The sequence below is a fragment of the Tenrec ecaudatus genome, chromosome 4, assembly GCF_050624435.1.
Source record: "Tenrec ecaudatus isolate mTenEca1 chromosome 4, mTenEca1.hap1, whole genome shotgun sequence".
NCBI lineage: Eukaryota > Metazoa > Chordata > Mammalia > Afrosoricida > Tenrecidae > Tenrec > Tenrec ecaudatus.
Genome location: NC_134533.1, coordinates 34,121,531 through 34,145,264, shown reverse-complemented (window position 1 = coordinate 34,145,264; position 23,734 = coordinate 34,121,531). Strand labels below are relative to the sequence as shown.

General features: G+C 43.6%; 2 protein-coding genes across 7 annotated transcripts in view; one reads left to right on the top strand and one right to left on the bottom strand.

Moving 5' to 3' along the window:
• Window positions 1-11,445: 11,445 nt before the first annotated feature.
• Window positions 11,446-13,029, bottom strand: RAG2 (recombination activating 2). Its single transcript, XM_075548363.1, has one exon. It carries the CDS (start codon window positions 13,027-13,029, stop codon window positions 11,446-11,448), a length of 1,584 nt encoding a protein of 527 aa, XP_075404478.1.
• Window positions 13,030-13,770: 741 nt separating this feature from the next.
• Window positions 13,771-23,734, top strand: part of IFTAP (intraflagellar transport associated protein) — a 66,248-nt gene continuing 56,284 nt past the window's right edge. For 4 of the 6 annotated variants that reach the window (XM_075545867.1, XM_075545866.1, XM_075545864.1 and 1 more), the window contains exon 1: window positions 13,771-13,904. Coding sequence is in view for 2 of the 6 variants with exons in the window: in XM_075545864.1 (XP_075401979.1) it covers window positions 13,898-13,904 (7 nt within the window). In the remaining 4 variants the exon portion in view is untranslated. Of the gene's footprint in view, window positions 13,905-20,477; window positions 20,619-23,734 lie in introns of all 6 variants that reach the window. The other 2 variants (XM_075545868.1, XM_075545865.1) reach the window with 1 other exon arrangement.

Below are 23,734 nucleotides of genomic sequence, written 5' to 3'. Positions count from 1 at the left end.
CTCCATTTGTTTCCTCCCAATCTGGACGCAGATAAAGATTTTGGTGGTTCTTTTGCGGAGTATGGATTTCACAGGCCCACATCAAACAGAATTCAAATTCCACGCAGCCAGCAGGCAGGATTTGGGAACGACAGTGAACAAATTGTCTTTTGGATGTAAGGGATTTTTGATGGCAGATATGTACGTGACTTCATTGCATGAGAGTGGGTGGCTTCTTTTGATGTTAAAAGATTTTTAAGGAGCAGACACTTTGTACTAAAATAATAACTTTTACTACAGTCATCTCCATACATGTACCTCAGAATTCATTTTTTATAAGATCTCTCTTTTTTAAGGAATTGCACTCCATTGTGTTTTCTTACCAAATAATGTAACAGTTTGTTTCCTGGCTCCCAGGGGCCTGCTTTATTGCTCTTGGTCATGTTGCTGTTTTACGGAAAGTCCAGGTTCCGGGATACAATGGATTTCTTGCATGACCAGAACCAGTCTTTTCTGGTCAAGTGTTTTCAATGAAACAACATGTCCGTTTTCATTACTTATTTTTGTATCTTAATATTTTACGTCTTTATTACCACGGCAGTTATTGTTAATGATTTATGCTTAAGAATATGAAATAAAAGTTTAAGCTTGGAAAATTGTGGGTGTTGTGGTTTATATGCAAACAGTCATCTTGACCATGCCATCTCCACTCTAAGTAACACCACACCCTCGCCCCCTCTCCCCTCCAGGGCGCTGCAAGACGAAGTTGGTGATCTTTGGAACAAAGGGCACCAAGAGGGCACTAATGAGCATCATTTACCCGAATGTGGAATGAGACCATGCGGCTCTAGATTACACCCCGCGAAACAGAAGGACTGGCAGATCACTCCTTTGAGAATTTGATGAAAGTGTGGACCTGATCCCCCAGAGAATTCAAAGCACTCAGCATTTTGCTCAGAGTTCTGGACTTGTCCGGAGCTAAAGATTAGGACAGAACTAAAACAGGGTGCAGCTCCATTGGTGCAGTGGCTTTCATAATAATAAAATATCATTTCTTAATAATGATAACTGGTGATAACCATTTGGCAAAACTCATTTTATTCTCTCTCTCTCTTTTTTTGCTAAGCACTTCATCCAAATATTCTAATGTGATCCTTTGGGCGTGGCTACGATCTCCATGTTGCACACACAATCACTGAGGTTTATTTCAGCCACGAAATGGTCAAGCCACACCTGCACAATGCTCCCTCTCGCTCTAAGTCACTTCCCACTACTCACACATCTCCTCCCTCTCCAAGCATGTTCAAACGTCATAGCCCCCCACTATCCAGCACACAATAGACTGCTCCAGGGCGAGGTTGGTGGTTCAAACCCAGCAGCTGCTCCCAGGGAAAAGATGTATCAACCTGCCCCCACCATGACCGACAGCCTCAGACTCTCTACATAGGGCTGCTTTGAGTTGGCAGCAACTCTATGTCGGTGGGTTGTTTTTTTGGTTTTGTTTTTGTAGACGCATATTGCTGAAACTTCCCGACTTTCTTCCACTCCAAGCTGAGACAGCCTGGCTGCCTCTGTGCAGTGGTTCCCATGTTAAAAATGTTGAAACACACATGGAGTCCATTTCAAGTCATGTCACATTAGTGTTGGGGTCCGAAGCCGACCCCCAGCCTGTCATTCCACAGTGCGACTGTGTGCGTTGAACCTGCCAACCGTTTGATTAGTAGCTGAGTGGAAACCGGGGCAATATATCTGTACTTCTAGAGAAACAGCTCGTACATCAAGGTCTCAAGAGCCCTCTCTCCATTCTGGAGGCCCTGCACCCTCCCTAGGACCTCTCTACAATGCGGCAATTAACAGGTTAACTCCCAGCATAGCTGGTAGCCTTCAGAAGTGGCTCCAGACAGCTTTCACTTTTTATCCTGGAGGGCCCAGCTAAGTTCAGCATCATTCTTGATGCCCTTTCTATCAATTTTGGTCTACAGACCAATATGTATGGGGTGCCTCCTCTAAGCAGGCACTGGGTGCTTGGCACTGCAGATACAGTGGTGAGTGAAATAGGTTCTGTTTACAAGGGGCTCGAGGGAAGTAGGCATTAAATCAACCAGAAGACAAACAAATGGATAGATCCTAATGCTAGTTGGTGGGAAAAATACAAGGTGAGATCCAAGTGCAGTAGGAAGTACAGGGATCAGTGGGAAGTACAATTATTCCCTTTCCTGTTGTCATCCAATGGACTCAACTGGTGGTGACCCCACATGTGTCCGAGTAGAACTGTGCTCCATGTGGCTTGCAATGGCCGAGGCCTTTTGGGAATAAGATCATCAGGTCAACCTTCAGAAGTGATTCCGGGTGGACTTGGATCTCCAACTTTTTGGTAAGCGGCTGATGCATTAACTATTTGCACAGTGACAGACGAGCAGTTTGAAGCCACCAAGTGCTGCTCCTCAGGAGAAAGACGGAGCTCTCTGCACATAAGTGTGCACCCTTGGGAACCCATCCTGGCAGTTCTGCTCTGTCCTAGAAGGTCACGATGCATCAGAATCAGTTCGATGACTGGATTTGGAATGGTTATGTGTTGGGCTGCGAGCTGCAAGATCAGGAGTTTGAGGCAGCCAGCTGTTCCTTGGGGAAAATACAGGGTTTTCCTTGACAGGGGGTGTTGAGGGGGTAATGGGGTAACGGTGAGTGCAAGAATGAAGAAAATGCTCTAACATTGATGGTGGTGGTCATACGCACCAACTGACACAACTGTTCTTGAGGTGAGTGAACTATTGAATTGTATGATAGGTGGATCATATGGCAATAAAACTACTAAACAAACGGGTTACACTCTGGGAAACTGACACGGGTAGTTCCACCTTGTCCTTCGGTTTGCTATGAGTCAACAGCATTGTCTCCATGGCAGCGAGTTTGGTTTGTTTGGAGATCTATCAGCTCCTCATTTCCCCCCTCCCTCCCCGCTCCCCCCTCTCTCATGAATCCTTGATAATTTATAAATTATTATTTTGTCATAGCTTACACTGTCGGACGTCTCCTCCCACCCACTTTTCTGTAGTTTTCTACAGAAGACTCTTCTGATGATGGTATTATTAATTCCATCATCCGACTATACATACCAACTTACTTAGAAGCCAAGATTTGCATACCTTTAGAGTGAGATCTGACAACAGGCTTACCAACACTAAGCGTCCCAACAGCTGGGGGTCCCTGGGTTACGTGCTCAACTATGAATTGAACATGGGGGGAACCGACCAGGCAATCTGCTTCTGAGGGGCGACATCCTTGAAACCTCCGTGGAGCACAGTTCTACTCTGCAACCCACGAGGCAGAATCCCTCCGCGGGAACACATTTGGGTTCCGCTGCGCACTCACATGGCCACCTTCCCATCTTAGTCTTCAGGAAGTTAGGAATTGTTCGTGGTTCTAAACTTGATGATTTAGCCATCGTGTGACACACACAAACCCCCCCCCCCCCGTTTAAGACATCATTATACATTTCGCATGAGAGCTTAAAAAAATTCGTCTCGTTTTACACTGTTTTCTCCTCCTGCAAATCTGTTGACAGAGATCAACGTAACCAAGGAAACGAAGAGCTCTGTCGTAGTCCAGTTTCTAAAGCGTTTCAGTCTCAGAAACCCGCAGGGGCAGAGCTACCTTGCTCTCTAGGATGGCTATGAGTTTGCATCAACTCGATGGCAGTGAGTTTTATCACAGGCTGGAAAACGGGGGCTGTTATGCATGCACAACTCTTTGCGTGCAAAAATCTCCACTCATTTTCTTGTAGTCCATGAAAGAATTGTTATGATGCTGTGCCCTGCTTCCCTTTCCCCATTGGACAACGAGTTTCTAAATTCCCTGAAGATGGGGCTCGTGTTTCATGCTTCTTCTGTAGGCTCCATACTATTTAATGAGGCATGGATCTTGGATTTTCAATAAATGCTTACTGATGGATGCCCTGAGGAGTCCCACTGATGGAAGAATTGATCCATACATTCAGGGATTTTTTAGCTTCGAGCTACACATACTAATCAGCTTTTAAAAATGATTATTATTGATAACTTTTCCTTCCCACCCTCTCAGATTGTGATTTAAACAAATACACATTTATGAGGTCAATATCTGGAGACAGGTTGAAGAATTAGCTCTCGTAGACTAAGTGTGCAATATTAGATGTTTCCTGACAGAGTTAGGTTTGGCAAAGCGCGATATCATCTGTGGTGAATTCCAAGGCAGAGAGCAATCTTCTACGCTATTGTGGTGTTGAGTGGCAGATCGGTAATTTGGAATTGTTGTCACTGTGGATTATAACGGCTGTCTATTCTATCGTATTCACTATGATAACCGTCCTAATCTTCTAAGAACCATTTTTACTGAAAAAAGAGCATAAGTTTAGCTCCAGGCCTCATCTCCTTCTGTGGCCTCTGCTGTACTTTTGGTTTCCAAATTCTATGAGATGTTTGATTCATACAAGATGTTTGGGGAAGGAAAAGGAAAAATATATACATTTAGAACACAAAAGATTTATTTCTACATCCTACCTTTAAACAATTTGTTGTTGTGTGTCCTCTCGCTGATTTCAAATCCCAGCAAGCCCATGTAACAGGGCAGAATTGCCCGGTGGGGGTTCTTGGCTGAAATCACTAAGGAAGCACCTTGCCAAGTCTTTCTTCTGCAGAGTGGCTGGTCAACTCGGATCCTCATCCTTTTGGCCAGCAGTCCAGGGCTTAGCTGTTGTGCAACCGGGCATCCTTTGGGTCAAGACTGAGGAGCAGCTCTTCCAGGGGATCCTCAAAGTCCATAACTGAAGGCCAGGTCTGAGTGCGGATGTCGTCGCGCAGCTGGTGAGGAGGGATAATGGCTCTAAAGACCAGGTGCTTTACCCTCAATTCATCCCACCCTCTGGGATGTGAACATGCCATTTCTCCTTGGAACTTGGGTAAACCATTGGCTGCAGAAGCAACACCCATATTGATCGAAATGGAATTTCCGCCGCATGTTCTCGAGGGATTGATCATGTAACATGAATTGAGTCATAGAAAAATATAGTCCATTTCTTATTTTTTGCCTCTCTGAATGTGTACGCTGAGATTTTTCAGGTGATTGCGGTCAAGAAAACCATATGGGACCGTTCGACGCTGTCATGCCAGGTTGCTCAATGGCACCTAGCAACAATATCTAGGAGGTGGTAAGAACCATAGAGGTACCCGAGGGAGTTGGTATCTGAACTTGCACTAAAGAGAAATGGGCCAGATGGACCAGGGTGTTTGTAGGACTTGCAAAGCACAAAACAGAAAGTTTTCTTGGCAGAAGAGAGAGTTGCTCAAATGCCCCGAGACCTGGAGTAACCAGGGGTGCTCAGTAGAAGTGCTGCCAGCTTGCCTGTGGTTTGGCAGACTGCGCACAAGGAGGGAAGGCAGTGCTGAAGTCAGTCGGTCATCAGGGACAGGACAGGTCCAAATGGGTCGTTCAGGCTGTGCTAAAGCAGTGGTTTCCTGTCCACTCCACTAACTTCATGTATTTTGTTTTATCATTCCATGGCCCACCAAAAAAAAAAAAAAAGAGAGAGAGAGAGAGAGAGAAGGTTTCCAATTGATTAGATATCACTCCTGACAAACTGCATCTCCCAACATGACTTTCACCACTGGATGAAATCATGGGCCATTAATGATTCCTTCTAAGCTGTAATGTTACACTAGCATCTTTCTAACAGTAACTCTTCCTTTAAGCCACCCCAGACCATCATTCCATGGTCTTTGACAATGTCTAGTCTTTATTCGATACTAGTCACTTGGAGGCTGACATTGGTTTCACATATTCAGTATTTCAAAATCTCTGGGAAAAAGCAGCAAACACCCTCTTAAGCAAATTTTACAGAGGATACTCAAGTTTGTTTTACTTGAGTTGTGAAATGATACTTTTAACATACATATAAAATAGTATACATATAAAAATGATACTTTAATACACATATGAAATAGTATATGAATGTTTGTATAGTGTTTTTCGGTTCATGGTAACTTGTCAGAATCCCACAAGTGCTCTCTGGAGCAGAAGGTGATTTCACTGTACTGACTTAAAAAAAAATGAGGGACCTGACAGATGCATGTTACTCCATAACCCACTTGGACAGGTTTTAACCACACTGAGATCTTCATTCTGTTCCTAAAAGGTGACCAACTTCGTCTTACCTCAGGGCCTTTGAACGGGCTCCTTTACAGAATGCTTTCCCTGCCCCTCACCCATTGAAGCTTCTTGTTCTGACAGATCATGAGGTTTTCATTGCCGTTAGGGCTGTTGAGTTGGGCTGCATCCTGACCCTAATGCAGTTCTTTAAAATGGCCACCCAGTATCAGGCATCAAAGAACAAAAAATCATACCATTGTAAATGTGGGTAAGTACAGAGTGGAGACTCAAAGCCTATCGGTAGGCAACTAACAGGACACCCCTTACTGAAGGGATGTGGGGAGGAGAGGAGCTAGTCAGAGTATAGTGTAGCTACAATGAAACATACACCTTTCCTCTAGTTCCTAAATGCTTCCTCCCCCCGCTATCATGATCCCAATTCTACCTTACAAATCCGGCTAGACCAGAGGATGTACACTGGTACAGATAGAAAGTGGAAACACAGGGAATCCAGGACAGATGATCCCTTCAGGACCAGTGGTGAGAGTGGTGATACCTGGAGGGTGGGGTGGAAAGGGGAACTGATTACAGGGATGTACATATAGCCACCTCCCTGGGAGACAGTCAACAGAAAAGTGGGTGAAGGGAGACATTGGACAGTGTAAGATATGATAAAATGATAATTTATAAATGATCAAGGGTTCATGAGGGAGGGGGAGTAGGGAAGGAGGGGAAAATGAGGAGCTGATGCCAGGGACTTAGGTGGAGAGCAAATGTTTTGAGAATGATGAGGGCAACGAATGTAAAAATGTGCTTGACACAATTGATATATGTACCTATTGCAATAAGAGTTGTATGAGCCTCCAATAAAATGATTTAAAAATGGCCACCTGGAGAATGCATATATTTATTTCTTGTACAAGCAATTTCTGATTTTACTTTTAGAATCTATTTATGACTATACATAAAAATCCATTTTCTTAGCTCAGAGTCACCATTTGTTTCTTGACCCAGAGGAGGAATAGGATCCCCAGAGTGTCCCACTCTGGCTTGTCTCTGAGTAACAGATCAAATCCATTCTGAATGGGAGATAAGAAAGACAACTGTGGAATATCTTCACAGGAAGGATCCTTGGGCTCACAAAATAATTGGAATGTGGACTATTTTTGGCAGGGACAGCATCTTTGGAATACATGTGTTCTCTCCTCATCTAGTGTATTTGGATATTTGCATGGGCTTATTAGAAAAGCTTAAAGTCACACCTGATGGACTTATTAGTAAGATGACGTAAAAGGATTAATTTTCCCTCAAATTCAGTAAGACCAAACTACTTCCACTTAAATATGCAGACACACAAACACACACACACACACACACACACATCCTAAAGGCTGATAAACTGGTGAGGTCAGAGTTTGACTATACACCAAAAACAAATAAAACAACAAACAAACCCTTGCTGACATCTTGCTGATTCCGACTCATCACCACCCTGGAAGAAGGGAGAACTGCTCTTTGTAGGAGTGGACAGCCTCCAACCATTCGCAGTTTGTGATCTTGTCTTGGTGACTACAAACAAACAGGGGCCACGGGTTCTTTTTTCTTTTCTTTTAAATCATTGTATTGGGGGCTCGTACAACTCTTATCACCATCCATCCATCCATCCATCCATCCATCCATCCATCCATCCATCCATCCATCCATCCATCCATCCATCGTGTCAAGCACATTTGTTGCCACCATCGTTTTCAAAGCATTTTCTTTCTGCTTGAGCCCTTGGTATCAGCGCCTCATTTTTCCCTCCCTCCCTCACTCTCCCACCCTTGTGAACCCTTGATAACTTATAACTTATTTTTTTTTCATGTCTTGCACTGTCCGATGTCTCCCTTTACCCCCTTGTCTGTTGTCCATCCCTCCTGGGAAGAGGTTATAAGTATTGGTCCAAAGGAGTTTATCTGTCTTATATTCCCTGTGTTTCCAGCTCTTATCTGTACCCATGTACATGCTCTGGTCTAGCCAGATTTGTAAGGTAGAATGAGGGTCATGATAGTGGTGGGGAGGAAGTATTAAAAAACCAGAGGAAAGCTGTATATTTCATCGGTGCTATACTGCACCCTGATTGGCCGGTCTTCTCCCCACAACCCTTCTGTCAGGGGCTGTCCAATTGCTTACAGATTGGCTTTGGGCCTCCAATCCGCACTCCCCCTCTCATTCACATTAAGATTTTTTGCTCTGGGTCTTTGATGCCTAATACCTGATCCCATCGACACCTCATTATCACACAGGCTGGTGTGCTTCTTCTATGTGGGCTTTGTTGCTTCTCAGCTAGATGGCCACTTATTTATCTTCAAGTCTTTAAGACCCCAGACACTATATCATTTGATAGCTAGGCACCATCAACTTTCTTCACCACATTTGCTTATGCACCCACTTTGTCTTCAGTAATCATGGGGACACTGGCTCTTTAGTTACTGAGTCTTTGTATAAAAATCAAGATAAAGGGAATACATCTGCTTCTTGGGGCAATGTTTCTTTGGATATTTCAGCTCCAACTTTATACTGTTTCTATTAACAGATAAACATAAATCCAAGTAAAGTGATCCTGAGAAAATTAAATGGAACATTTTTAGTCTTATTTGGGAATATAGGTATGTTAACAGGAGCCCTGGTGGCAGAGTGTGATATGTGTTGGGTTACTAAATGCAGGGTCAGTAGTTTGAAACCACCAGCCACTCTGAGGGCGATAGATAAGGCTTTAGACTCTCATAAAGATTTACAGTCTCAGAAATCCACAGGGGCCCTTCTACCTGTCCTAAGGATTGCTATGAGTTGAATAGCTTCAATGACAGTATGTTTGAGAAGTGTATGCTAATAATTGAGTCAATAAATATAAACAGAAAAATTAAAAAGTATTTTTATTAGTTTTATATAGGTGATAGAAGCAACCAAAGAGCAAGAAAAACACTGGCAGTCTCTTGTTCACAAGGAATGTTCATCAAGCAATAGGACTGAACCAGTGAGAACCTGAGCTAGTGTAGACAGGTTAATTATAGGATCTTGGGCACTGGGACTGTTAGCCCAAGAATTATTGTATCGCCTCTAAATTTGGCTCTCAGACCTGCCACACTGTAGACTTCCAATGAAGACAGATACATAATAGACTACAACGTAAATGCCTAGGAGGAGATGAAACCTCACTTAACTAAAGTATCCTGGTGGAAAGAAAACATTTGTTTCTAAGGCCATCTAATTATGAATTGATATCTTTTTTTAGTAGTTTGGTATTATAACATTTCTTAAAATAATGATCTGGGTTAATAGAAACAGCAAAGAACCAAAGAATTAAAATGCAAGCTATATAAATTCCTAACTAAAATCCAAAGGTGTCTAATGTATTCACTTGTTAGCTAACTAAAAGCCCAAGAAAGACAAGACACCAATTTAATAAAGGATGGCAAGCAGTTGACAATTTTGTTATCAAAATTGTGGATTTTGCATTTTGTATCCTTTTCTCAATAAAGAAAAAAACATTTTCCCTGAATGCTATATAATATACATATAAAACAAGATAGAAAAATACATTATAAACTTGTAACAATGACTGTAAATACATATCTGACATGTTTTTCACAGGCAATTGGCTGGTTATGGCACATACAAACCACAAAACCACTAACATAATAAGGAATAGAGAAACACATGTCAGCTGAACAGGAAGATACAACCAACATTCCCATTCTAAAATAAATTACATAATACCGACAGAAAAATAGTCTTAAAATGACCAATTTTAATAAGAAATAAATTCAATAAAGAGTGATAATACTGAGGACCAGAGATTGCAAAAGGCAAGGTTTTTTTCCTGTTCATTCAAAAGTTTGTCGACTCCGTTTTCAAAAGTTTGTTCACCAATATCACACATTTACTCCATATATTTAATTTTCTTCCCCCAAAATACTTTTGCTGAACATCTAAAATGTCCTGGTTTAATGTAGTCGAGATGAAACTGGATCAAATATTGATATATGGTTCAGCCAGCCAACCAACATAGATGGGTATCTTGTAATCTCAACCTTAACAGTCGATTAAACCTTCATTCTGTGTCTGGTTGAACATTATAGTAAGCTCAGCGGTTTTGTAATATTTTTGGCAGCAGACATCCTATACTAACTAGACAGAAACACACCCCCTTAGTTAAAATATCTATTAACATCATGAAATTATTCAGATTTTGGAGAAACCATCAATATGCTCTTCTGCATGGGTATCTGTAGGATTCCTTTCCTAGCACACTCTCGTGGTGCAAAGCACAAGTGGGCATCGTGGTGGGTTTTTTTCGTGAACATGAGTATAGAGAATGGGTTCAGTGGCTCACCTTGGATTATCATTTTCACATCATATGATATGAAATCTCTGAGGAAGGTATATGCACGTGATGAGAAAAATGTAACTAACTTGATAAACTTAATAAACTTGACGAGTTTTTCCCCTCTGTCTTCTGCTAGTTCAGTGGATAGGCAATGTCTCAGCTCTAAGACACTTGTTCTGTTCATGAGCATAGCACAAGTGACCATCTTAGAGTTTGTACAAAGAGTACTAGTGTGGGGTAGAAGTGTTTTCATTTTTTGTCAGCCAACAGATTGCCTGATTGCACAAATTAAGTCATTTAGTTCCTTTGAGTGTTCGTTTCTTTTCTGGTTAAATTCATCTCAATTATTTTGTAGATTTAAGCTCTCTGGTGGTAGAGGTGGTTAAGTATTGGGTGGTTAACCATAAGGACCAGCCACTCTTGGCTTCAATAACTATTTACTTGGAAGCCCCATGGAGTTCTACTCTGCCCTACAGGTTTGGAATTGAGTCAGAATCAACCTGATGGCACCGGGTGGATGCCTTACAGATTACTTTGGACAAAAAAAGTCCTATAAAGGCTGCAATAGTTTGTTTTAAGCTTGTTTATTTAAAAAATCTTACTCTAGAATAAATTTCTAGAATAAAAAAAATTAAATGGAAAATTATCATTTAAGAAAGAAAGAAATCCACAGGGGTAGTTCTACCAGCACCTATAAAATACAAACAAAAACCCACCTCACTGCCATGGAGTTGATTCTGACTCCTAGGGACTAAAAAAAAAAAGATATCATTGGGTAAATATTTTCACAATGTACAGGTGCTACAGTGCTTCTCTTTAGCATTGTATTTTATTATGCACCTTTTCCTGGCACTGAATTCAGGTAAACAAAAGCAACATTGACATTTCAGCAAACAAAAATAGAAACACAATTTCCCCCATCATTTTGACTCTTTAAACTAGGTCGCACTTGATTCTCAAGGCCATCTGCAAAACTAGTCGAACAGCCTTCTGAGAAAAGATTTCTTAGCAGGAGTCAAGATCTTCCCAGGCCCTTTTTTGCGGAGAGGCTTCATGGAGGACTTCTTTAAGGGCAAGGCTCCTTTGGGGGTTTGCAGTGCTTTCGCTATTGCCACATGTTCATTGCAGTAGTATTTGTTGCTTCCTTCCGACAGCTGGATGAGCGTGTGCTCTGCGAGATCCATGCACTGGGCATGCACCCAGTGCCCATCTCCGTGAGAACAGTAGATCATGGCAGGTTTGTTGAGCTCAGTTGAGTAGAATGGTACCCAAGTGTTGATTTCCACATCACAGGTACGGCAGCATGTGATCCAGTAGCCCGTCTCAGATTCATCTTCTTCGTCATCTTCATTGTAGGTGTCAAATTCATCATCACCGTCAAAACTGTATGCTTCTGCACTGAAACAAAATTCTTCTGAGTCTTCAAAGGGAGTAGAGTCCCCGGGGTCTTCTGTTGACGTCTGACTGTTGGTGAGTGTTTTCGGATCTTCGTTCACATCGTCCTCGGTACACTTCAACGTATAGAAATAGAATGCTTCGGAAACAGTCTGCTTATTATCTCCTGGGATCCCAAGGAAAACCGTTCCATTTCCCATGTTGCCTCCAAACCATAGCTTGCTATGCTTAATATCTGGGGTCCAATCTGGGGTCTCCAACTCACGAATTTCTATCTTGTTGTTCTCTAAAGAGACAACATTACAGGCCATTCTTTTCTGGTTTTCAAGCTGATAGCCCCCCACAATAACAAACTCATCGCTGCTAGTTTGAGTCAGGATTGCACTGGAGACAGAGATTCCTCCTGACAAGACGGTGCAACTTACATCTGGACTACCCAGGGGGAGATCAACCCTTATTCTGTACAGGTTGGCGGGACGGATGTTGTTGGCAAGTGAATGGCCACCTAAAATATAAATGGTGTCATTTCTGGCAACGGAGACATGAAACGATAGCCCGTCGTGAAGTTCTGGAAGAGTGTATGATGTAGAACATCCAAATTCAAAGTCCACCAAGAAAACATGCGGTGGGCAGTCCACGACACGATTCCACTTTTCGGTGGTCCTTTGGGTTGGAGGTGTGTATGAACGCCCTCCAAAGAGGACACCCATACTTTTCCCTCTGCTGTACACGACGTTAATGGAATGGCCATATCTGGCTTCAGGAACATCTCCTACCAAATCTTTCTCTGTGCAGCAAAAAGTAACCTTTTTGTTGTTCTTGCACACAATAGACATGATATACATCTTATCAGAAAGCTCATTGTTGGGCGTTTTCCCTCCATGGATGATGTATTGATGCTTTTCAGATTCAAAGTTGCCTTTGAACGTGCAAGTGGCCGGGTATCGGAGAGGAGGGAGATAGCAGGAATCCTTGGAGAAAAGTGCAGGCTTCAGTTTGAGATGGTTGTGCTTTATGTCAAAATGGAACACTCCAGTGGGGCAGGATCTCTTAGGCCAACCTTTCTGGCCAAAGAAAAAAACTTGTCCATCAAAATGCATCAGTGAGAAGCCTGGTTGAATTAAGGCGATATTATTACTAACTGTTACCATCTGAAGCGACATGATTTCTGATGGTGGGTAGATCTTTTATCTGAAAGAATAACAAAAGTAAATTGACTTACAGTATCTTATTACACAGAAATCACTTGATTAAAACCCCAGCCCACTACTGTGGAGTCTATGCAAACTCCAGGGAAGCAGAGAGGCCCATCCTTCTTCCTCTGGAGCGGCTGGTTGGGGTTTCAAGTTGTGTGGTTAGCAGTTCAATGTTAACCTGGTAGCTCCTCCAGGATACATTTTGCACGGGTTTGGGTCACTTGGGGTCACATTAAACTGTAGAGTCAGATTTCGTATATCTGTGTTGGAAATACAAATTCCCAGCAGGGAAGGCCTGCGTGGGAACGAATTCAGGTGCTTAGGAGCCCTAGAGGCTCAGCGGGCGAATCTGCTGGGCTGTTCTTTAACAGTAAGGTCCTGCGTCCAACACCACCAGCCGCTCTGCGGCAGAAGAGACTGTCTACTCCCGTGAAGATCTACAGTCTCGGGAACCCAAGGTGGCGCTTCACTCATCCTACTGGGTCGCTAAGAGTTACAATGGAATCCCCTTGAGTTTGCTTCGCGTTTGATGTAGGCAAAGAACCACAGAACGTTTGTGCCGAGTGCACGCTAAGTCGTAGGGATACGTTTGGGTCACGGACCAACCGCCTCCAGAGTTCTGGGAATTGTAGTCCGTTTTCGCTGGACGCTCAAGCATCCGTCTGTAAAAAGAACTACATTTCCCAAGAACCAGCACGCTCGGGGCCGGGTTGCTAAGAGATGTTTTGGGGTTTTTTGGAGGGGCTCCTGACGTGGAGCCTTGTAGGATGTCTCTCTGAATAAAGACGTCAGCGTGCGAAGCGACTTCATGAGCACCCTGGCGGAGCGCTAGGGAATGGGAGGTGAGAGTGGCCCGGGGACCGTCCTTCCGGTCGCTGGGCAGCGGCCGCGCCTGGACGGGTGTCAGGCGGACTCCTGCTCGGCGTTGCGGGGGGTCCTGGAACTAAGACACGTGGAGCGCTGGAAATACGGTCCTTACACTTTGGTTGAGCACCACTTTAAAAGCCCTTTGTTTCTCACACCCCGTATCCCCCCCCCCACTTTTTGTTAGAGAGCTGGTTTGGGGGTGCAGAGAAGGTTCTGGCACATAGCTCTCTGGGTTTGGTAAGAGTAAAGACTAGTGACTCTTCCTTCAGATCTCTTTCGAGTCCAAGAACTTTGATAAAAGTAATTCCTTGACAGCTCGTTAGCGAGCTGGCACTCAGCAGAGGTGTCAGAATCCATGCAGGAGTAATGCTTGTATCCCAACATGTATAAAAGGCATTCGCCAGTTGAAGTAAGCCGGATACATTATTTTAGTGAGATGTCCGGAGTGTTAATGTGAAATGCACGCCTTGTTTGAGGACTGGAATCTTAGATCCAAGGGTTAGCGGAAACAAAATAGCACAGATCTCCTGGGCTTTGAAGAATAAATTGCTAAAAATGCTTCAAAAACTGCACAAAAAAAACAAAAAAAAAACAACAAAAAACCCAAACAAAACAGTGGTAAAGAGGATGGTCTCTGGAACTTAACTGGCTTGATTCAAATCCTGGCTCTGTCACTTATTAACCATGTGACCTTGGCAAGTTCTTTAGCCTCCCGAGCCTCAATTTTCTCATCTGTATGAGAAGATAAATGATGTAAATTATGACTAGAGCAAGGCTTTGCACAGAGTGGATGATTGTCTGTTTATACCAGAATTTATTAAAAGTTCACAATTACTTGCCCGTCATGGAAGGTGCTAATTGTCATGCTGAAGATGATTGGAAAGGGCTTTAGGATCTGGGGAACTGGTCAGAGGAGGTAGCTTGGTGACATTTTGATCCACATTTTGGGATCAATGTGATGAGGGTAGTGTTATCAGGTGGCATCGAGTCAGCTGCGACCCAGAGTGACCTATGCACGCACAACAGAATGAAACACTGTACGGTCCTTTGCCATCCTCACAATTGTTCTATGCCTGAGCCCACCGATACAGCCATGAGATGTGTCCAGTCCATGTCATCAAGGACCTTCATCTTTTACGCTGCCCCGCCACCATACCAAGCATGATGTCCTTCAGGGACTGGTCTCTTGGCGAGAGGCAGTTGTGGATCAGGAGGCAGTTGTGGGAACAGGACAAGGAATGAAGGTTGTGAGATCTTTTTAAATAAAAGGCAAGATTTTATCCTTCTTTCCACTCTTTTTCTTAATTCCTCATTAAATGTCCAAATCCAAGCCCCACCTAGCTCTCTTAGTTGCTCCATCACCACTTTTCTTTCTGTTCTTTTTAACAAGGGACAGTGGGGATAGTAAGAGGTATTCTTACTTACTCGCCAGGTGAAGTAAGCGTGTTAATTTTTTTATGATTATTACCTAAGAGGGATGTCAGGAGTCTTCATGTGAAATGCACCGCTAGTTTGAGGAGTGCAAGCTTAGGTACCAAAGGTCAGTGGAAACAGGGTAGCCCAAGTTAGGACCTATCGATTGGGTTGTCATGAGGAATCCGCGAGATAAAGGAAACCCCACCCGGAGACTGCTTAGTTGATGTCCACTCAGTGACCCCGTGTGCTGCAGAGTAGCCCTGAGCTCCAGAGGGTTCTCAGTGGCTGATGTGTGCGAGTAGACCGCCAGGTCTTTCTTTCGAGGCACCTCTAGGTGGACTCAAACCTTTAACCTTCCCATTAGCAGCCACTTGTGCTTACTGTTTACACCAAGCAGGGATTCCTTCCATAAATGAGGCAACACGTGTAAAATCGTGTAGCTCAGGGCCCAGCATAAAGTAAGTACTTAATTGATCTTTCTATTTATTTATTTACTTAATTGATATTTCTATAATGTTTCCTTGGATCACTTAGAATCTATGATCACTCTGAGGAGATGTTGGTGTTTTTATTGTTTTGTTTTTTCTCCTCCCTTTAAAGAACTTCTATCCATGAGATGGAATGAATTGCAAACTATCCTCTTGGATGTAGGATGTGTAATTTACTGCAAATCATCTGTGCTGGAAAAGCCCTCAAGCTGTGATCTTTTAATAGTGGTCTCGTGGGTTACAGTAAACTAAAGTGAGGAAATGAGAAGAATCAGTTACCAACATTGTGAAAACACACTCTTCAGCCATGGTGGTTTGTAGTTCAGTAATTTACCCTGCTTGTGAAATACTCTAGGCCGGTGTTTTATTTCTTCATGGTCTAGCCAAGTGTTCCTGAGCAAAGTCAGCTGTGTAGTTTGGAATGCAGTCCATGGAAAACACAAGGAAGCACTGCTGATCGTCCACTCAGCACACGAAAACCATGGGTGATGGTGCTGACTCCCAGAGATTTGCTTCCTTTGGGGTGCGGGGAGTCCTGAAACCAGATGCTGCTGGTTTCACATGCCCACGCAGGCTTCCTGGTTGTCCTGGGAAAGGAGCCCTACAAGCATACGGAGTCCCGACCCCAGAGAGTAAGCATTCTCCACAAACTCTTCCTTTGCAGCAGCAAGGTTTCTTAAGCATGTTTTCTCGTTAGCTTCCTTAAAAAGTTGTCATAAAGAAATCAACTTCTCATAAATGTAAAGTGATTATTTTACATAAAGCAAACAGTTCCTTGAGAGCGACATAAAGAAAACGAACCCTTTTCCTGCCAAGAGCCTTTGAGATTTTCCAGTGGGAGTTTCTGACCTGGGCTCCTCCTGATGCCTTGCTCTTGACTCATGCCATCATACCCCCCAGACCTAAAGCCCTACAGCCATCCAGTCAACTCGGACTCACAGTGCCCCTGTACGGAGTTTCTGAGACTCTAGCTCTCTCCATGGGAGTAGACAGCCTCCTCTATAGTCCATGAAGCTGTTTGTGGATTTGAACCACTGACCTTGTGGTTACCAGTCAGTGCCTGCCTACTCACAGCACTAATAGGTCTCCTTTAAGAATACTGATGAAGTTTATTACCACTGAGGTGTGCTACCTTCTCTTGTGCTACAGCTCAAACATTTGTATATTTTTCTTTAAATGATTTCTTGACTTTTATTACGGTCAATTTGGAGGTAACAGAACCGTGGCCATTTCTACAGTCTTCCCGTGAACAGTTCAGGCACTGTGTTCACTTTGTTCATCGTGTTCACTGTGTATTGAATTTTCCACGAACCTGTTTTAAATCACGGCCAGATGATATATGTACTTAAAGAACAAACAGGAACATTGGAAGGCGTTTCACATTTTTTTACCATGTTTAGTTAGTTTTTAAAATTTCCCTTTTCATTGGAATAGACTACTGTACATCTTCTATGGTTTTAATCGGATACTGTTGGCCACAGCTTGGCTTTTAAAAATAACTCTGAAAGAATTTATACTAACTCCAAAGTGATCCACTGAAGTGCCCGTTTTTCTTGAAGCAGACCAGACGAAAACAGGAAGGTATTTTTAAAAAACAAGACACTGGTCTTCAGCAGAAGGGAGTTTCAAAGCCAACACGGTAAACATTCTTTCTCAAAGACAGTATATATATAGGACCATTAACCTTCAGTATTCCGCCAGCCCCATGCTAACATTTCTCAGCAGGGAGACGTGATTGTGAAGCGAGGGCAGAGTAAGGACTCGAAGGTGGGACAATGGCACAAGGCTGGGTTTGTTGCACCTAAAGCGAACTTCTTTTTTTCCTTCCAAAGAAAGATACGAAATTTTCTCAAACATTTAATCTTACTGATCAGATAACTTCATATAATGGCAAGTTGTTTGTGTAAGAATTAATCCTATTTTTCCCAGTTAATCGGGGGGTGCTGGTAGTTGAGTGGGTTATGGGTTGAGCTGCTAACAGGAAGGTCAGCAGTTTGAGCCCAGTGGCTGCTCTTCTGGAGGCCGAAGAGGCTGGCTGGACCCGTAGAGATTTACAGCTTTGGGAACTCTAGGGAGCAGTTCTGTTCTGTCCTATGTGAGTGAGTAAGGAAGAGTCAGAATCGATTTGATGTCAGTGCTGCTGCTGCTGTTTTTCATGGTGGTAAACTACGGTTAGATTTTCCTTCCGACACTTAAGCCAGAGAAGCAGGCATGCATCAAGGTGAAGACACAGGTCTCTGTGTATTTACAGCCTGGTAGCAGCCTGCGACCAAAAGACCACACAGATTCCAACTGCCACATCACCCCTGTCCCGTCTGGACACCCAATCCACCTTTAGTTCACACACTCTCGAGGTGTGGCATCAACCTTGCCCTCAGCATTTCCCAACATAGCTCCCATCTTCCAGATTTGGTAGAAATCAAGCTTTGGGACCTACCTGAAGGCCAGGGGGCTGTTCACCCTTCCCTGAACGTTTGCCGCTAAAGCCAGGAGTAAAATGTCAGGCTTGGGGGAGACTGACTGCCCACCACACCCGGCGTGGCAGCCGAAGGCCGACAGTTAAGAGGGGGTGTGTGTGCGCCTGCAAGTGTCCTAGCGAACACAGATCTAGTGGGTGTAACTGACTGTGACTTTTTTTTCTTTCAAGATGGTTGAGGGAGATATCCACCAGGGTGTACCCTCCAGCGTTAACCATTTCGTTACTAGTGAGCAGTGGAAACGCAGTCCACTAGTCACTTGGAAAGGGAAAAAATATATGAATATTCTAGCTGAAACTGGATTTATTTTTTAATTAAAATGATTTCTTTTAGAAAATGTAATTCTCATGCTGTCACTGAATACTGTTCCTAACCCAATGAGGAGTTACTCGTCTTAAAGCGGAGACCACTAACAATCCCAGTGCCAGTCATTGAACCTTGGGAGTGCTCCCCTGTAACCTCATTTGCGTTAACGCAGGCCTGAGGAGTTCTTTTTCTAGAGCAGGGTTCTCAACCTTCCTAATGCCGCGACCTTTTCATACGGTTCCTCATGTTCTGGTGACCCCCAACCAACAGAAATATGTGTTTTCCAGTGGTCTTAGGTGACCCCTTTGAGAGAGTTGTTTGACCCTGAAAGGGGTCATGACCCATTGAGAACCATTCTTTTAGAGACTTATTCCCAGCTCCATGCTTGTGAGCTGCTGTGTCATGCTGTGCAGGGTTGTCATGGCAGCAAGTTGTTTTTTTTAACCCTTGCTCTCGAATGACTGATTATTTTGAGGTGTGGGGACCTCCCTAGTGTTGTCCCCTTGTAGACCTCTTTGTTGTGTGGTGGGAAATTGAGCCATGGGGTGATGGGTTTGTTTCTAGACCAGAAAGATGGCTGAGGGTGACAGTCTCGTGGGTTCTACCCAACTCCCTCTCTCTGGTCAGTAAGCCTGGCCGTGTTTTTAAATTTTGAGGTTTGGTCCATATTTTCCTCTTTAGCTATGCAGGAACTTCAAATGTGCCCCCTTTCTAAGTGGCTGGCCATGGGAGCTGGGCTCCGTCTTCTGGTTTCAGGGACATGGCGCCTGATGTTTGCCTGGCTCATTAGTCATGAGCTTTCACGGTCCCAGTCAATTTTCACCAAAGTGGACTATAGAACCAGGTCTTTGTGGACTTGGCTCTGCCAATTGGCCTTGCTGCTCCTGAAACCATGGTCCCGAGCCCCAAGCCCGACACTTCCTTTCCTCAAGGTGTTTGGCTCTGTCTAAGAAGTTTTCATAATTTTGACCCCACAACATGTACGAACATATTTGCAGCAAAGGTGAATTGCACATGCCCCAGAGATCCTGTGTGTCATTTATATGCACGGTGGGTATACTCCCACACCCGTCAGCCTGGGCGTGCGTCCCTGTTACTGCAGAGTTCACTTTATGTTGCCCTTGACTCTTGCTCTCTTCTCAGTGTTGTCCCCTGCAACCATTGTTCTTTTACTGACCTTCCTGTTACGTGTATTGACGTTCCCTCTACCCACGTCAGCATGCGCCCAGTAATTGACCCTTCCTCACCCTCCCACCTGGTAGCCATCAAAGAGTGCTTCCTTCCATGTGAAACCCTTGTCCTGATGTTTTCTGTAGTGGTTTCACGCAGTCTTTATCCTTCTGTAGCTGACTTACTTCATTCGGCCGCAGGCCCTCCAGGCTCATCCATGCTATGAGATAGTTGACAGATCCACGCCATTGGTTAACACTGCCCAGGGCCCACGGTGGTCATGTGCCGTAGTCCACTTGTCCATTTGTCTCTTGATGGACATTTGGGTGGTTTCCATCATTTTGCTGTTGTGAATTACACATTACTTACCTCATTGTAATCCGGGTGTTTTTGACTGTGTGTGGGTGTTTTAAAATCTGGTTAAACTAGTGTTATTTCAAATACATTGAAATATGTATTTTATTTTTCATTGTATTACTTTCATACTATTTAATAGTTACCCAACATTACATTAAATAAATGTATTCAGTAGATGTATCAGGGGCTATTTAATCACCCACTAATGTTGGTCTTTTAATTAGTTTCCATGTGGCGTGGATGACACAATGCAGTGGTGAGAGGTAGACAGCTCTGAGTTTGAGTTTCAGTCCTGCTACTAACTTACCAGTTGAATAGCCTTTTTGTGCTTCAGATTCCTGCTGTGGGCCATGGCAGTGATCCCTACCTTGTTGGGAGGATTAAGGGACATGAAGTATCTGGTGTGTAGAATATACATTGGTGATACTAGAGTCCTGCTGGCATAGTGGTTACACGTCGGGCTGCTAACTGCAAGGTAAGTAGTAGGTTTGGTTTATTGGTGATACTATAAATATACTAGAGGGCTTCAAAAAGTTGGAGGAAAAGTAGAATTGAAAGAAAATGGTATTTTTTTCACAAACTTTTGGAAGCCCTTTAATATTATCTGTAGAAGGAGCCCTGGTAATGTAGTGGTTAGGTCTTGGGCTGCTATGAGTGGTGTCATCAGTTCAAAACCACCAACTGCTCTGAGGGAGGAAAACCGGGCTTTTTTCTCTTGTGAAAAACTTATTGTCTCAGAGACCCCCAAGGGCAGTTCTCTACTGTCATTGTAGGGTTACTTTGAGTTGGAATCAACTCAGTGGCAGTGAGTTTGGTTTTGGGGTTTGCGTATGGGTGCCCTGGTGGGGTCGTGGGTTATGTGTTGGGCTGTGAATCACAAGCTCAGTCGTTTGAATTCACCAGTATCCAGTAAAGATTTGTAGCTTAAGAGACCCACACAGACACTTGATCTTATAAGGTCGCTGTGAATTGGAATTGACTCCAAAGCTGTGAGTTTAGTTGGATTTTGAGTATTTGTGTAAGTGACTATTTTATTTTTCTCGCAAAAGCATTAGGATATTGTTTCAGGATTTCATTTTTTTCCTTAAAACTAATGAGCAGTTCTGTTGTATGATTGATTCTCAATAGAAATTGTTGATATATCTTTCCACAAAGTATCATCATTACCTCGTTTCCATCATAATTTTTTTTTGTTTGTCCCCCAAAAGTTTTTGGGCTATTTCCCCAATCTATGTGTGGACCCCTCATAGCATGGTTGATTACAAGTTAGGCTGCTAATCACAAGGTCAGCAGTTTGAATTCAACAGCTACTCTGTGGGAGAAAGAGGAGGCTTTCTGCTCCCATGGAGATTTATAGTCTTTGGAGCCCAGAGGGGTAGGTTTACTCTGTCATGGAGGGGCTGGCATTGACTTTGGTCTGGGGTATTACATATTTGTGGTGCTATGTAATGGTCCTGTACTTGGAAATACAAAGACCACAAATAAAACCAACAACAGCTCTCATAAATTGATGTACCGGATATCTCCACAATAAATTCAAACTCAGAAAAAACACTTGGTCACCATGGGCAAGTCTAAGCAAGTATTTTAGCTTTTGAGTTTACTAGCACCCAACACCACTAGTTTGTGGCAAAATGTTGAGTTGCCAAATGAATCCGTTGTTTTCTGAAAAGACTGAAAATTAGTGACATATTTGAAAATAGGTTTTAAAAGCCTGGGTCTTTGCCACACCATTTAATTTTTGGTGATTTCAGCCAAGGTGTCAGAGCTGCCAAGGTCCTCAGCGTGGAACGAATGATGGATAGTAGGCAGTTTTTATTGAGTCCCTGCCATGTACCGAGCCCCAGGGAACACCAGAACAAACTCACAGAGGTCTTATCATGGCAGAATAGATGCTGTCGTGGGATGAAGCAAAGTTTGTTTGTGGCTAAGCACACCGAAGAGGGAAGTCACAAGTACAGTTACTCAGCCCGGTCCTAGCTCAGAGGTTGTGCGCCCCAGAAGACAGGTGTGGAGACCTGCCTCTGCAAGGTCAAGCCTCGCGAACGGCACGGAGCAGCTGCGCTGACAGACACGCCCGGCGCTTCCAGCAGCGCGAATCCGCTCAGTTACAGCAGACTACAAGGACCTAGCCAAAAGACAGTGTGGACACAGGAATAGAAGTCAGTGTAGTTGTAGGAGAGAATGCGTTTACTCCATGGAGGGGATTGCGGATCAAAGACTTAGCCGTGGAGCACACTGGCAGTAAAAGAACAACAACAAAAGAAAGCATAATTAGAAAAATAGAGCTTCCAGAATAATCTCTTTGATTTTTATATCTAAGCGAGTTAAGGCCAAAAACGTTAAAATAGCTTGACAGAAGTAGCCAATTTCCGGCTGGTGTGACCATGGGGGGGCGGGGGCAGGAGGGGGCACTGAAAAAACTCGTGATAGTGTTTCCTGAAACGCAGCCTCACCTCATGCCTCCTGGGCCCCCTTCACAAATGGAGGAGGAACTTAGCATCCACCCTCAGTGAGTTAGCAAGCGTTTGCAGTAAGGTCAGTGGCAGCTTTTCACAGTGTTGAGGAGGGGTGTGCACAATGATTGCTCTTTTAATAAAGCTTGATTTTCCAAGAAGATAATGTAGCTAGTGTTGGCGAGGGAGACGACTGGCCCGCGAACCGCTGCAGAAACCGGCAGAGAAAAGAGGAAGTAAAAGGAAACGCAGAGACAGCCGTAATCTACCGTTGGGGTGATGGATTGCTAAGAGACGGACATGACAAGTGACTTGACATTTTTATTTAAAGCAATTGATTCAATATGGCCCCCTGACCAGAATGACTGGTCTCTTCCTAAGCAGCAGCGGTTCTCAACCTTCCTCAGGCCACGACCCTTTCATACAGATCCTCATGTGGTGGTGACCCCTCAATCATAACATTATTTTCCTTGCTACTTCATCACTGTCATTTGGCTGCTGTTATGAATCGGGCGACCCCTGTAAAAGGGTCGTTTGATCCTCAAGGGGGTCACGACCCACAGGTTGAGAACCGCTGCTATGCAACTTTCATGATCTTTGAAGCAAGGAGGACGAAGTATGTTTTCTATCAAACAGAATGGAGAAAACTTTCAGAGGAATTTTGTCTTTTGTGCTGGAAATGAATCTCTTAAAATTAATTTTTAGATGAGGGATGGAAAAATATATATATTTAGATTTATACTTCTGAGTATAGAAACCATGCTGTCAAGATATTTTGTGTGCGTTTGAAGGTCTGTGTGTATGTTGTGTGTGTATGAAGGTCTGTGTGTATGTTGTGCACGTATGAAGGTCTGTGTATATGTCATGCACATATGAAGGTCTGTGTATGTCGTGCATGTATGAAGGTCTGTGTGTATGTTGTGCACCTATGAAGGTCTGTGTGTATGTCGTGCACGTATGAAGGTCTGTGTGTATGAAGGTCTGTGTGTATGTTGTGCGTGTATGAAGGTCTGTGTGTATGTTGTGCACTTATAAAGGTCTATGTGTATGTTGTGCACGTATGAAGGTCTGTGTGTATGTTGTGCACTTATGAAGGTCTGTGTGTATGTTGTGCACTTATGAAGGTCTATGTGTA